Source organism: Scyliorhinus canicula, chromosome 12 (genome assembly GCF_902713615.1).
Source record: "Scyliorhinus canicula chromosome 12, sScyCan1.1, whole genome shotgun sequence".
In the NCBI taxonomy this organism is placed as follows: Eukaryota; Metazoa; Chordata; class Chondrichthyes; order Carcharhiniformes; family Scyliorhinidae; genus Scyliorhinus; species Scyliorhinus canicula.
Window position 1 is genome coordinate 105,561,219 of NC_052157.1, and position 16,711 is coordinate 105,577,929.

General features: G+C 48.4%; 1 protein-coding gene across 1 annotated transcript in view; it reads right to left on the reverse strand.

Moving 5' to 3' along the window:
• The window catches only part of styxl1 (serine/threonine/tyrosine interacting-like 1), a 47,865-nt gene that overhangs the window by 18,207 nt on the left and 12,947 nt on the right, over positions 1–16,711 (reverse strand). Inside the window, exons 3-4 of the mRNA XM_038813665.1 lie at positions 12,883–12,982; positions 11,375–11,508 (exon numbers count right to left, since the gene is read on the reverse strand). Of these exons, the coding sequence (XP_038669593.1) occupies positions 11,375–11,508; positions 12,883–12,982 (234 nt within the window). The remainder of the gene's footprint in view (positions 1–11,374; positions 11,509–12,882; positions 12,983–16,711) is intronic.

Sequence of the window (16,711 nt, forward strand, 5' to 3'; positions counted from 1 at the left end):
CCCTTGGCTCTGCCCATGGCTCCTTCCCCTAACCAGAAGTATAAAGGTTGTGGTGTGAGCCTGCTTGCCAGTTCATCAAGAGTTCATCTTGTCACAGGCAGGCTCTGTTGTAAGACGATTAAAACCACTGTTCGCTTCTAACCACGTGCCGCGTGAATTGATGGTCTCATCAATTTAATCGTCTTAAGAAACAGTAAGGAATGACCATGGAATCAGCCCTCAAACCTGACCGACTGGAACTCGACCCACAGGATGCAGAGGCGAAAGAAATCTTTTCACACTGGCTCCAATGTTTTAAGGCCTACCTAGCTGAAGCAAGCACTAAAGAAACTATGGAGGAGCAGAAACTCAGTCTACTGCACGCAAGGGTGAGCCATCGTATATCTACTCAACTTAATTGTACCGGCTCATATACAGAGGCCCTGGCCCTGCTCGACAGAATGTATGTGAGGCCCGTCAATGAGGTCTACGCGCGCCACGTTTTTACGACTCGCCGGCAGCGCCCCACGGATCCGCTAGAAGAATTCCTAAGAGACTTAAAAATCTTATCCCAGGACTGTAATTACCAAGCTGTAAATGCTGCAGAACATAGGGAACTTGCTGTCCATGATGTATTTGTTGCAGGCCTCAGATCCAATTACGTGCGCCAGCGGTTGCTTGAGAAGGGGGCCCAAAACCTAGAAGACACTGTAGAACTCGCCACTAATATGGAGGTCTCGTTCCGCAGCCTCACCTCGTTCCCCGCGGACTCCACGACCCCGTCATGGGCCCCCGACCAGCGACTACCCCAGGCCTGCGGCACGTGGCCACCCAGCCACTATGCTACTCCAGCCTGCCACTTTTGTGGCCAGCCCCAGCACCCGCGGCAGCACTGCCCGGCCCGCAACACGACCTGCAGCAGCTGTGGTCGCAAAGGGCACTATGCCAGAGTATGTCTGGTGAAGAAAGTTCCAGCCTCAAACCCTCCCGCAGCCCAGAACACTCGCTCCCTGAATTTGCAGGCCTGCAGGCCCCGTAACGCCGCGGCCACCCACCATGTGCGACCCATGGGGGCCGCCATCTTGGCAAACCCCCACCACGCGGCCGGCCACATGCGACTCATGGGGGCCGCCATCTTGGACGCCATCTTCCTCGCTGCCCACCACGTGCGATCCACGGGGGCGGCCATCTTGGGCTCCATCCTCTCCAAACTCGGCAACTCAGATCGCAGACTGCGACCTCAGCGGGCATTCATCACGGGGCCACTCCAACACAGCTGATCGAGCCGCCGACTACCCACAACTCAGCGCGGTCACGTTGGACCAGTCGCGTCCGAAGCACCTCCGCAACTCCATGATGACCGTTGAAATCAACGGGTACAGTACGCCTTGCCTCTTCGACTCCGGGAGCACCGAGAGCTTTGTACACCCAGATCTGGTAAGACGCTGTTCGCTCCCTGTTTTTCCTGCACGGCAAACTATCTCCCTCGCTTCGGGCTCCCACTCTGTTCACCTCCAAGGGCGCACCGTCGCGACCCCAACGATCCAAGGCGCTAGCTACTCTAATTTTCAACTATACGTCCTGCCCGAACTCTGTGCCCCACTCTTACTGGGACTCGACTTCCAGTGTAACCTCAAAAGTCTCACCCTCAGCTTCGGCGGACCCCTACACCCACTCACCATCTGCAGCCTAGCCACGCTGCGAATCTCCCCCCCCCCCCCCCCCCCCCCCCCCCTCCACTCTTTGCCAATCTCACTCCGGACTGCAAACCCGTAGCCACTCGCAGCAGGCGGTACAGCCTGCAGGACAGGGTGTTTATCAGAACCGAGGTCCGGAGGCTCCTACGTGAGGGGATCATAGAAGCCAGTAACAGCCCCTGGAGAGCTCAGGTGGTGGTTGTCAAGACCGGGGAGAAATTCCGCATGGTCATGGACTATAGTCAGACCATTAATCGGTTTACGCTCCTCGATGAGTACCCCCTCCCCAGGATTGCAGACAGATCGCCCAGTACCGGCTCTTCTCCACGGTGGATCTGAAGTCTGCATACCACCAGCTCCCAATCCGCCTGGAGGACCGCCACTACACGGCGTTCGAGGCCGATGGCTGCCTCTTCCGTTTCCTCCGGGTTCCCTTTGGCGTCACGAACGGGGTCTCGGTGTTCCAACGAGCAATGGACCGAATGGTGGACCAGTACGGGCTGCGGGCCACGTTTCCGTACTTGGATAACGTCACCATCTGCGGCTATGACCAGCAGGACCACGAGGCCAACCTCCATCGATTTCTCCAGACGGCCCAGAAACTCAACCTCACTTAAAACATGGAGAAATGCGTTTTCCACAAGACCAGGCTAGCCATCCTCGGCTATGTATTGGAAAACGGAGTCCTGGGCCCTCTCCCTCATTGTCCCAAGGCCCTCAAACGGTGCTTGGGATTCTTTTCGTATTATGCCCAGTGGGTCCCTCAATATGCAGACAAAGCCCACCCACTATTTAAGGCCACACTTTTCCCCCTGTCGGCTGAGGCTCGCCAGGCCTTCAACTGCATCAAGGAGGACATCGCCAAAGCGGCCATGCGGGCGGTGGATGAATCCGTCCCTTTTCAGGTTGAGAGCGATGCCTCAGAGGTCGCTCTTGCAGCCACATTGAATCAGGCAGGGAGACCAGTCGCATTTTTCTCCCGAATTTTCTCTCCGCTTCAGAACTTCGACACTCCTCAGTCGAAAAGGAAGCACAAGCCATTGTGGAGGCACTACCTCGCAGGTAGAAGGTTCACCCTCATCACCGACCAAAGATCAGTTGCCTTCATGTTTGACAACTCGCAAAGGGGCAAAATTAAAAATGATAAAATCCTGATGTGAAGGATCAAACTCTCCACCTACAAATACGATATCATGTATCGACTGGGGAAGCTCAATGAGCCCCCAGATGCCCTGTCTCGCGGCACGTGCGCCAGCATGCAGAGCGACCGCCTGAAAGCCATCCACAATGACCTCTGCCACCCGGGGGTCACCCGGCTCGCCCACTACGTCAAGGCCCGAAATCTACCTTTCTCCACTGAGGAGGTAAAAGCCATCACCAGGGACTGCCCGATCTGTGCGAAGTGCGAACCGCATTTCTAGAGACCAGACAGGGCCCACCTGGTCAAGGCTTCTCGGCCCTTTGAACGCCTCGCTATCGATTTCAAAGGGCCACGCCCCTCGACTAATCGGAATGTGTACTTCCTGAATGTCATCGACGAGTTCTCCCGCTTCCCTTTTGCTATTCCGTGCCCCGATATGACCTCCCACACAGTCATTAGGGCCCTGCATAGTATCTTCATCCTGTTCGGTTTCCCCAGCTACGTACACAGAGACCGGGGTTCGTCCTTCATGAGCAACGAGCTGCGTCAGTACCTGCTCGACAAGGGCATTGCCTCGAGCAGGACAACCAGCTATAACCCCAGGGGGAAAGGGCAGGTGGAGAGGGAGAATGCGACGGTCTGGAAGACCGTCCTACTGACCCTCCGGTCCACGAATCTCCCGGTTTCCCATTGGCAGGAAGTCCTCCCCGATGCGCTCCACGCTATTAGGTCCCTCCTATGTACTGCCACCAACCAGACCCCTCACGAGCGGCTCTTTGTTTTTCCCAGGGGTACTACCACGGGGGCCTCGCTCCCAGTATGGTTGAAGACACCGGGTCCGGTACTCCTCCGGAAGCACATCAGGGCACACAAAACTGACCCACTCATGGAAAGAGTGCCCCCATTCCAGTAAAACCCCTAATATGCCTTCATAGAGTACCCTGACGGCCGTCAGGACACTGTATCCCTCCGGGACCTAGCGCCGGCAGGATCGAATCCCACCACTACCACCGCCGAGGTACCCCTTGCACTACACCCCACCGAACTCGTCGCGCCCCACGCCCCCGCACCTACCGGGTCGCTACACATGTTCTGTGCACCCGCGCCCACAAGCTTCCAGCGCCCCCAGTCGAACCAGAGGGGTACGAAGCTCAGACAGAATCACCCCCGGAGTCCGCCATCGTACCCCAACCAACCGTGATCGTCCAGCCACCAGAAAAGGCTGCAACCCCGGTGCTCCGCCGATCACAACGGACAACTCGACCACCGGACAGACTCAATTTGTAAGCCATCACCCGTCGGACTTGATTTTTTCACAGGGGGTGAATGTGGTGAATTATAAACACTAATAATCCACACTGTATTGTACAACATGTGTTGAGCCTATACCTTGTATCAGATCATGTGTAGTTGCGCGACTCTACCCATAGGGGGTGATGAGGAGCTTGTACTGGGCTCCACCCTTGGCTCCGCCCATGGCTCCGCCCATGGCTCCTCTCCCTAACCAGAAGTATAAAGGTTGCTGTTGCAAGCCTGCCTGCCAGTTCATCAAGAGTTCATCTTGTCACAGGCAGGCTCTGTTGTAAGACGATTAAAACCACTGTTTGCTTCTAACCACGTGTCGCGTGAATTGATGGTCTCATCAGTAAAAAAGGCATAAGGGACACTTGCCTTTATCAATCGAGGCATAGATTACAAAAGCAGGGATGTCATGTTGGAGTTGTATGGAACTTTGTTGAGGCCACAGCTGGATTACTCTGTGCAATTCTGGTCGCCATGTTACAGGAAAGATTCTGGTCACCACATTACAGTGATTGCACTGGAGGGGGTGCAGAGGCGATTCACCAGGATGTTGCCTGGGATGGAACATTTAAGTTATGAAGAGGGGTTGGATAGGCTTGGGTTGTTCTCGCTGGAGTAGAGAATATTGAGGGGGTGACCTGATCGATGTGTATAAGATTATTAAGGCATGAACAGGGTGGCTGGGGAGCAGCTATTCCCCTTAGTTGAAGGATCAGTTACGAGGGGACGCAACTTCAAGATTAGAGGCAGTAGGTTTAGGTGGGACTTAAGGAAAAATGTTTTCACACAGACGGTCTGGAATGCACTGCCTGGGAGGGTGGTCAAGGCAGGCTGCCTCACATCCTTTGAAAAGTACCTGGATGTGCACATCATAACATTCAAGGCTATGGACCAAGTGCTGGCAAGTGGGATTAGGTAGGCAGCTTAGGTGTTTTTCATACCTCAGTGCAGACTTGATGGGCCAAGGACCTCTTCTGTGCTGTATTATTCTGTGATTCTGAATCATTCCTATTGTTCTTTAACATTTTAGTTAATCATGGATGGTGGGCCCTCCCCTTGCAAGTTTTCTTTTGGATTTGAATTTATCTGTGTATTCGCAAAAATCCCATTAAATGTCTCCTTGCTATTGATCTCTCCCTTTATCTCATTTGCCAGTTCATTTTTGCAAGTTCTGCTTTCATGGCCTTATGATTGCCCTTATTTTAAAGGAAGGGTGCCAGAGGTTATTGTGTCTATGGATGTAGAGAAGGCGTTCGATAGGGTAGAGTGGAGGTATTTGTTTGAGGTTCTCGGGAGGTTTAGGTTTGGACACATGTTTATCTCATGGGTGTGTTGCTACATGTGGTCCCTATGACAAGCACTTTGACTAATCTGATTAGTTCAGGACATTTCGGGCAGCACGGTGGCCTAGTGGTTAGCACAACCGCCTCACGGCGCTGAGGTCCCAGGTTCGATCCCGGCTCTGGGTCACTGTCCGTGTGGAGTTTGCACATTCTCCCCGTGTCTGCGTGGGTTTCGCCCCCACAACCCAAAAATGTGCAGAGTAGGTGTATTGGCCATGCTAAATTGTCCCTTAATTGGAAAAAATAATTGGGTAATCTAAATTTAGAAAAAAAAAAAAAGTTCAGGACATTTACGGTTACACAGCGGTATGAGACACGGTGCCTGTTAACCCCACTTTTGTATGCGCTGGCTACTGAACCCACGGCTATTGCACTCGGGCGTCAGGGAGGTAGTGGGTATTGTAAGGGAAGGCAGGGAGCATAGAGTCTCGATACATGCAAATGATTTGCGCTGTAGATTTCCAATCTTTTTTTAATTTAGAGTGCCCAGTTCATTTTTTCCAATTAAGGGGCAATTTAGCGTGGCCAATCCACCTAGGGGCTGGTTTAGCTCAGTGGGCTAGACAGCTGGCTAGTGATGCAGGCCAGCAGCGCGGGTTCAATTGTCGAACCAGCTGAGAATTCTGAATTCTCCCTCGTGTACCCGAACAGGTGCCGGAATGTGGCGGCTAGGGGCTTTTCACAGTAACTTCATTGCAGTGTTAATGTAAGCCTACTTGTGACAATATAAAGATTATTATTGTTATTACCCTGCACATCTTTAGGTTGTGGGGGCGAAATCCACGCAGACATGGGGAGAATGAGCAAACTCCACACTGACAATGAACCAGAGCCGGGATCGAACCTGAGACCTCGGCGCCGTGAGGCAGCTGTGCTAACAACTGCACCACTGTGCTGCCCCTGTACATTTCCAATCAGTTGGAATCTGTGGATAGGATAATGAGCACATTGGAGACATATGGTGCTTTTTTTGGGCTACAAATTGAGTATGGCCAGAAGTGAAATGTTTCTGGTGAATGCCCTGGGGAGAAGGGCTAATTTGAGTGCCCTACCATTTAGGTTGGCCAGGAGCAGGTTCAGGATCTTGGGTATTCAGGTGGCCCAAAATATACAGACTCCTAAACTCACTGTCTCTGAACTCAAACTTAAAGAGAACTGCAGTGAAACAAGTTTATCGTAAGTAGGTGTGAAAGGCCACATCCATTCCCTCATTGTGTAGCAATTGCTTCTGACTTCAAATTTTTCTGGATATACAATGGAAGTATTGATCATGCGGTCACCTGGTTGAAACTGTCTTCAGATAACCATGATGTGGCGATGCCAGCGTTGGACTGGGGTGAGCACAGTAAGAAGTCTTACAACACCAGGTTAAAGTCCAACAGGTATGTTTCAAATCACTAGCTTTCGGAGCACTGCTCCTTCCTCAGGTGAATGAAGAGGTAGGTTCCAGAAATATTTATAGACAAAGTCAATGAAGCAAGACGATACTTTGAATGCAAGCATTTGCAGGTAATTAAGTCTTTACAGATCCAGAGAGAAGGGTATTCCCAGGTTAAAGAGGTGTGAATTGTCTCAAGCCAGGACAGTTGTTAGGATTTCGCAAACCCAGGCCAGATGGTGGGGGGTGAATGTAATGCGACATGAATCCAAGGTCCCGGTTGAGGCCGTACTCATGTGTGCGGAACTTGGCTATAAGTTTCTGCTCGGTGATTCTGCATTGTCGCGCGCCTTGAAGGCTGCCTTGGAGAACACTTTCCCGAAGATCAGAGGCTGAATGCCCTTGACTGCTGAAGTGTTCCCCGACTGGAAGGGAACATTCCTGCCTGGCGATTTTCACGCAATGTCCGTTCATCAGTTGTCGCAGCGTCTGCATGGTCTCGCCAATGCAACCACGCTTCGGGACATCCTTTCCTGCAGCGTATGAGGTAGACAACGTGACCAAGTCGCACAAGTATGTACCGCGTACCTGGTGGGTGGTGTTCTCATGTGTAATGGTGGTACCCATGTCGATGATCTGGCACATCTTGCAGAGATTGCCATAGCAGGGTTGTGTGGTGTCGTGGTCGCTGTTCTGAAGGCTGGGTAGTTTGCTGCAAAGAATGGTTTGTTTGAGTTTGCGCGGTTGTTTGAGGGCAAGTAGTGGGCGTGTGGGGATGGCCTTGGCAAGATGTTCATCTTCATCAATGACATGATGAAGGCTGCGAAGAAGATGTTGTAGTTTCTCCACTCCGGAGAAATACTGGACGACGAAGGGTACTCTGTCGGTTGTGTCCTGTGTTTGTGTTCTGAGGAGGTCGGTGCGTTTTTTTGCTGTGGTGCGTTGGAACTGTCGATCGATGAGTCGAGCGCCATATCCCGTTCGTACGAGGGCATCTTTCAACATCTGTAGATGTCTGTTATGCTCTTCCTTGTCTGAGCAGTTCCTATGTATACGGAGGGCTTTTCCATAGGGGATGGCTTCTTTAATGTGTTTAGGAAGCTGGAGAAGTTATCCGTTGGCTTACGGTAAAGCGAAGTGCTGAGGTGACCGTCCTTGATGGAGATGAGTGTGTCCAAGAAATGCAACCGATTCTGGAGAGTAGTGCACGGTGAGCCTGATGGTGGGATGGAACTTATTTTTGTCATCCTGTAGTCGTTTCAGTGATTCTTCGTCGTGGGTCCAAAGGAAAAAAATAGCATTGATGTATCTGGTGTATAATGTTGGTTGAAAGTCCTGCGCGGTGAGGAGGTCTTGTTCAAACTTATGCATGAAGACGTTGGCATATTGAGGTGGGCTGTTCCATGTGTCTGGATGAAGAACTTATTGTCGAAGGTAAAGACGTTGTGATCCAGAATGAAGCGGATGAGTTGCAGAATTGCTGGAGTCTGGAGATTGGCAGTTGTTGGTGCTGAGTACTGAAGCTGTTGCAGCGGTGCTGATGTAGAGTGGGGAGATGTCCATCATGACAAGGATAACCAATCCTACTTATTCCAAGCACGAGGGACAAACCAGTCAGTCTGCAAACATCACCACAAGAAAACAGCAGCAACAACAAAGGCAGCAAACTCTAAGCCTGACAAACTGGAGACTGCAACATCATCAGTTCTCCATGCCTATTCCTGTTCAAGTTTACGAGGATAGAGAACTGTCCATCTAGTAATAAAACAAGCAATAACCTTGTGACCTGCAAAAAATCCACTTCTTCAAGGAATCCTGTAATAACTTTAATATAAGAGCTAGGTTATTGTATTCAACTAATTACACTTCAAGAATGTAAAAGTTTCCTACTGCACCAGGATGAGTCAATGACATGACTTACAAACTATTTATTTGCTTATAACTTGTAAAAGTGTACTCTCCTGTTTCACTGTATTTTTCTCAAAAGTATATGTGTATAAGGGCCAGTTAGATCCTCAGGGTAAACGCATGCAAAATCAAAATCTGCTGTATTTAAACCCATGAGAAGCTTGCTGCTTGTTTTTCAAATCAACCATACGCTCGGGTTCAGAAAAATATAAGCATCTTCCTTTTCAAAAACAAGCTGATTACAGACATTTAAAGGCGGGAACAGGATTTGCAGATCGCTCTAATCCCTGTCCGTAACACACTCCAAGATCCTTCTGTTTCTCTACAGATTCCAGAAATTCATAATTTATTGTATATTTCCTTACCTCGTTTGGTCTCCCCAAATGCATTACTTCTCCAAATTGAATTTGGTTTGCCACCATTCTACTCGCCTGAAGAGTCCATTGATATCTTCCTGCAGTCTGTAGCTTTCTTCCCTATTATCAGCTATATGGCAAACGTCTCGGTCATGCCTCCTACATTTCAGTCTAAATCATTAATATATGTCATGAACAACAAGGTACTGAGTATTGAGCCCTGCGGAACCCCAATGCTAGGTGTCTTCTAGACACTAAAAGACTGCTTTGTCAAAAACCTTGCTATACATCAGACACGCTACCCTTATTGACCCTCCTAGTTTCTTTCCCACAAAATTCATTCAAACTTCGTCAGATTCGGCCTTCCCTTACCAAGTCCTTGATTAATCCGTGCCTTTCTAAATGATGATTTGTACAGTATCGCAGAATTTTTTCCAATAATTTTCCTGTCACCGATGACGAGCTGGCTGGCTTGTAATTACTCGGGCTATCACTTCCTCCCTTTTTACATGATAATACAAATGTTATCAGTCCTCTATTACAATGTTAGAAATGAAAAAATGAAAATCGCTTATTGTCACAAGTAGGCTTCAAATGAAGTTACTGTGAAAAGCCCCCAGTCGCCACATTCCGGCGCCTGTTCAGGGAGGCTGTTTTGGGAATTGAACCATGCTGATGGTCTGCCTTGGTCTGATTTAAAAGCCAGCTCTTTAGCCCTGTGCTAAACCAGCCCCTGCAGGTCCCTTTAAGAGTATACCAGGTCATGCTTCAGAGTGAAATGAAAGCAGGAGATGCTCATTGAAACTTGTACTTAAGAGCTGGGTTTTTCTCCTGTAGGTAAGGCTTCTGGATCGTAAAAGGGTCTAGAAAGGAAGAGTAGAAACTAGTGCTGAATTATAGAACATGATAAAACAGTTGTGATTCATCAGAATGGAGAATGGGCTGGACTAGCATTTATTGCCCATTACTGATGGCATTTCAGAGTCAACCACATTGCTGTGGATTTGAAGTCATGAATGATTTAATTCATGGAGTTCCTCCAATGCAGAAGGAGAGCGTTCGGCCCATTGAGTCTGCACTGGTCCTCTGAAAGAGCATCAGTCCCCTGCCCTATCCCTGTAAACCCAATTTAGCATGACCAATCATAAAATTTACATTGCAGAAGTAGGCCATTCGGCCCATTGAGTCAGCACCGGCCCTTGGAAAGAGAACCCTACTCAGGTCCACGCCTCCACCCTATCCCCGTAACCCAGTAACCCCACTTTACCTTTTTGGACACAGCATGACCAATCCACCCATCCCGCACATCTTTGGACTGTGGGTAGAAACTGGAGCACTCGGAGGAAACTCACGCACACACGTGGAGAACATGCAGACTCCGCACAGACCGTGACCCAAGCCGGGAATCGAAACTGGGACCCTGGAACTGTGAAGCAACTGTGCTAACCACTGTGCTACCCGAATCTACCCAACCTGCACTGTGGGAGGAAATTGGAGCACCCAAAGGAAACACACATAGACTGGGAGAAGCATAAAAGGATATTAGTGAGCCAGATGGGTTTTTCCAACAGTCAGTTTGTGGTTATAGACTTTTATTGCAGACTTTTAAATTTAATTCAAATTTTCACTATCTACCATGGTGGGATACGAACCTGGGTCCCCAGAGCACTACCCTGAATCTCTGCATTACTAGTCTAACGACAATACCACCATGCCACTGCCTCCCCGGCATCAATGTCTGTAGCCAAAGAAGATTGGAAAATGATGGTGAGAGCCACCACTCTTTCTTTCCTTTCTTCCCATGGCAGACGAGGATACATTTCATCCATGCCTGGTGATTTGCCCACTTTCAATGATGCTAACACCGTAATATTTTCTCACACATTGCACCATCCATAATTTCACCTCCCCCCCCCCCCCCCCCCCCCTCCTTTACTACAATGGCTGCTTCATCCTCCCTTGTCAGAATATCCTTAAAATGACAACCAGCATGATAACTGTTGAACAGCAGGGAAAGTGCGGGCAGGTTTTCAGCGATGCATCAATTCTTGTTTTAATATCTATTGAAAAGAGCAAAAGAACATTCTTTCTGATTGTGACTGACATTTCCTTACTTTTAATAGGATACCACCATTAAAACAATGTCACAGATGCAGCTTTGCACAAATAATACACAGGAAACGTGTGGATTGACCTGTGCAACTTACTTTTATAACACAGACTCAACTATATCAACTTACAATCAGATGGCTCCAAATTCCCAAACCTACCTGAGGCAAGTAAAATAGCATCTGTGTCCTGAAGAATGGATAGCAAGCAGAGAAGTATTCGTATCCACCATTCAGGATCCTGATAGGTTGCTGGCTGACAACTTCTAGAAGCATTGCATATTGAATAGCTGGACCTAGAATTGATACAATTTTAATTATTGACATGAATTTTTAACCCAAGAATTTATTTATTGTGAAACGTCAATTGAAACAAATTGGTCTAATTCATACAACCAATCCACCAATTCCAGGATCTGAGTCTCGTACCTCTGGCTCAGGATAGAAGCATTGGTTTGTGTATTCTAGTTGCTTTATAGTACTTCAGAATTTAAGGGAGGAATTTTACCAGATTCCAGGTAGAGGGCTAGAAGGCGGGGGAATGTGGGGGCAGGTAAATGCAGTGGAGCCGTGTCTGGGTAGCTCCCCAATGTGGTCCTGCAGCCTGGCCATTTTACCAGTGGTAGCAGTGGAATCACACAAGCTGCCCCTACCTGAGCTAGTCTACTTAAATAATTAAAATAATTAAGGTGCTATTTTGAGGAGGCAGCCTCCCTGGGTGGTGGGGGGAGGGAGGGATGCCATCTGAGCCAAAAGGTCTATCATCCAAAGAGTGGTCTCTCGGTGACACAGCAACAATATCACCACTGGAGGGATTATTGTATTAATTATGGTCATATTCATTTCCTGTTTTCATGCAAGGTTTGTACCCTCGCAGAATGAAAGCAAACTCCTTCCTGTGGAATAATTCCATGGGCTGGGACTCTCAGACACAGGCAACAGAATCAGTCGAGTAAAAATAAAATACTGGTTTATTCACGACAGAAGCATATACACACACAGGACTCGGTTAGGCTTCACAAGTCCATTCCCTTTGCAAGCCTGTTCTAGCCAGGCCTACCTTATATACACAGACCCCACCCAGTAGTTAACGGGGGAGTGCATGCTCCTTGAGCCACATGGGGACTATCATCAAACCTTTCCCGTGTGCTTCATGCGGGATATTACGCATACCTTATTGTTCCCAAATGACCTTTATTCATCTATTAACCATGATAAGAAACATCTACCGGTGGCATCAGAGCTGAAAATGATATTTTCTTAACAAGATTGGGCCTGGATTGTGATCAGGAACAAGCATTCTGGCTGGCTTCTTTCAACCCAAAAGCACAAGGAGCAACTATAGCACCATCCTGCCTGACACCAGCTAACCCTGCATGGATCAGGAATCAAACTTGCAATCTTTCTCAATGTGATGGCTCAGTTATTCAATGAACATGCTCACTGAGGTATCAGGGGTGTCAATATTGTTATAAGTACATACACACATTAAAAATGCTTATTGGTATAAAAATTGGTGACATTCCATTGGCCATTCGTAATGCACCCCAACCATCAATGAACTTGATTACTGGATAAAATGCACAACAGGGCCACCACATCAATAATACTACAACTTAAAAAAAAAATATCTATACCATTATAATTATGTGCACTGATTGTATATTTACCTACTTCATCAGATGATTTTGTGTGCCCATCATATACCACACAATACTTTACACACTCAAGCTCTATATCCAGCGGTAGCAAATATTTTCCATCCACATCCTGTAAAGTAACAATAGTGACTAAATTATTTGTAGAAAAAAGAATTCCATGTGGGAAATGTAAGGAAAACTAATAAAATCACACTGCATTATTCTGAGGAACTAATATTTCAGTTGAGCGAAAACACCTTAGCACAATTCAGATATGGGACAGCACGATAGCACAGTGGATAGCATTGTTGCTTCACAGCTCCAGGGTCCCAGGTTCAATTCCTGGCTTTGGTCACATTGTGTGTGGAGTCTGCACGTTCTCCCTGTGTCTGCGTGGGTTTGCCGGGTGCTCCGGTTTCCTCCCACAAGTCCTGAAAGACGTGCTGTTAGATGAATTGGGCATTCTGAATTCTCCCTCAGTGTACCTGAACAGGCGCCGGACTGTGGCGACTCGGGGCTTTCACAGTAACTTCATTGCAGTATAAATATAAGCTTACTTGTGACAATAAAGATTATTATATTATTATAAAGCTTATACATGTCTGTGAGTTTCAGGTGAAACCAGGCATCACAAAAAGGGACTTAAAAAAATATTGAAACAATTTCTATTAGCATATTTTAATATTCTGACATGCTGGGAGTGAGAGTGTTTGAAAACTATTTGGAAATTCATTAGTCTGGGTTTCATATCACGTTGTGGAATTTGTATGGTGGAGAGGTCTGATAGTGGAAGATTGGGGTGGCCAGAAGCAAGTTTTGTATCTTTCTGCAAGATTATTCTCAACTCATTGCAGCTGTCGAATTTCCAAGAAATCCTGTAGGGCCATAGTTAAACCTGAAAAGTATGGTAAATCCAAGGCACCCAACTCATTAGCATATTTTAAAGGCCAACCCCATTCCTTGTCCCAATTGACTAAAAGACGGATATCTATGGTTTTGAGAAGTCTTCCCAATACAATTCCAGGTTCATCTTACTTTCCCCGCCCTGACCAAATCCCACTGGCTCACTCATGTTAAAACGACTGACATCTGATTTAGTGAATTATAATCTCCATTAATTTTGAAGGAATGGTGCGGTACCAAGCTAGAAAAAAAAAGCTTCTTGCAAAGCAAATCCTTAATTATATTTTGCAGTAAGACTACACAATCCTCAAAGGTTGGACTTCCTTAATAAGAAAGCAAAATCCAGTAGTTTTTATAAATTCTTTTACGGGATATGGGTGTTGCTGGTTAGGCCAGCATTTATTGTCCATCCCTAGTTGCCCTTAAGAATGTGGGGGTGGGTTGCCTTCTTGAACCGCTGCAGTCCCTCCAGTATAGGGTTGTTGGAGCTGCACTCATCCAGGTAAATAGAGAGTATTCCGTTACACTCCTGACTTGTGCCTTGTAGATGGTGGACAGCCTTTGTGGGTTCATGAAGTGAGTTACTCGCCGAAGGATTCCGAGCTTTTGACCTGTCCTGGTAGCCACAGTATAAATATGGTTAATCCAGTTCAGTTTCTGATTAATGGTGACCTCCAGGATGTTGATTGTGGAGGATTCAGCAATGGAAATGCCATTGAATGTCAAGGGGCGGTGATTAGATCCTCTTTTGTAGGAGATGGTCACTGCCTAACACTTGTGTGACACGAATGTAACGCGCCACTTGTCAGCCCAAACCTGGATATTGTCCAGGTCTTGCTGCATTTGGACATGGACTGCTTCATTATCTGAGCGGCATGGCAGCATGGTGGTTAGCACTGTTGCTTCACAGCGGCAGGGACCTGGATTTGATTCCCGCTTGGGTCACTGTCTGTGCGGAGTCTGCACGTTCTCCCCATGTCTGCGTGGGTTTAATCCAGGTGCTCCGGTTTCCTCCCACAAGTCCCAAAAGACGTGCTTGTTAGGTGAATTGGATATTCTGAATTCTTCCTCAGTATACCTGAACAGGTGCTGAGTGTGCCGACTGGGGGATATTCACAGTAACTTCATTGCAGTGTTAATGTAAGCCTAGTTGTGACACTAATAAAGATTATTATTATTTAAGAGTCGCGAGTGGTGCTGAACATTGTGCCACCACCTCTGAGTGAACCCATCGACCGATCTCTTCAGGACAAACTTGCCCATCTCCGGCCTCAGCAATTCCCCCGCTTTCGATGGCTCTGAGTCCCTCCACCCGCGCAAGATCCGTTGCCAAGCTATCAGGGAGGCAAAGGACAAAATGTCACTGACCCATTCTCCCGAATTCAGGAGCTCCGAGTCCCTCCACACCAATAAGATCCGTCTCCGTGCTACCAGGGAGGTAAAGGACAATACATCGGCCTCTCTCGCACCCTGAACCCCAGGGACTTCTGACACCCCAAATACTACCACCTCTGGACTCGGGGCCACCTTCACCCCCAGCACCTCGGACATTATGTCCACAAACCCCTGCCAGAACCCCTTTAGCTTCGGACATGCCTAAAACGTCCTCTACCCCCTCAAAACACCTGCTCATCCGTGTTACCGGCATATGTGCTCTGTGGACTACTTTAAACTGAATGAGACTTAGCCTCACACATGACGATGATGCATTCACCCTCCAGAGGGCCTCAGCCTAGGTCCCAGCCTCCACCTCCCCTCCCAGCTCCTCCTCCCACTTAGGCTTTATGTCCCCCACCAGGACAGCCCTCCCAGTCCATCAACTCTTTGTGGACCTCGGACACCTTCCCCTCCCTTTCTCATCCTTCGTCGGTACCTTATCCTGCAATCTCAGAGGCGGCAGTCCAGGAAAAGCCAGCACCTCTCTCGTTACAAATCCCAGACCTGCAGGTACCTGAAACCATTCCCCCTGGGCAACTCGTACTCTTCCTCCAGGTCCTCCAACTTCCCAAATTTGCCCCCTATGAACAGATCGTCAAATTGCTCAATCCCAGCCTGCCAAAGCCTTGCATCCAACCACCCCGGCGCAAAGCTATGGTTATTGCAGATTGGTGCACACACTGAGGCACCCTCCATCCCCAAATGTTGTCTCTACTACCCTTGAGGCCCACACCACCACTGAAAACGGCAGAGGCGCTGACAACAAATCCTTTAAACTCGTCCCCCTACAGTAAGCCACCTCCATCCGCCCCCATGATGACCCCTCCCCCACGATTCATTTCTTTTTTTTTTACAAAACATTTTATTAAGGCATTTATAAATTTTTAACAACAATTTCAAGAGCAAAAAAAACAAAGTAAATAACACACACCCAGCCAACAACCACACCCAGCCAACATGGCTTACATACACAGTTCGCCAGTCTGCCTCCGCCACTATCTAATCCCGCCTCAACCCTGCCCCACTACCTCCCTCCGTCCCTAACACCCCCCGCTCCATCCCTAACCCCCCCCCCCCCCCCCCCCCCCCCCCCCTTTGTATCTGCTGACAGCTTAATTTTCCCAAAGAAGTCGATAAACAGCTGCCACCTCTGCAGGGTGAACTTGACATACTCAAGCCTGAGAAACCCGGCCATGTCACTGACCCATTCTCCCGAATTCAGGAGCTCCGAGTCCCTCCACACCAATAAGATCCGTTTCCGTGCTACCAGGGAGGTAAAGGACAATACATCGGCCTCTCTCACACCTTGGACTCCCGGGACTTCTGACACCCCAAATACTACCACCTCTGGACTCGGAACCACCCATTCCTTCAATAAAGTGGACATGGCATCAGCAAATCCTTGCCAGAATCCCCGAACATAGAACAGTACAGCACAGAACAGGCCCAGCTCTGCATCCTATCAATGTCCCTTTGCAGCCTACAACAGACCTCCACCTCATCCACTACTCCATCAATC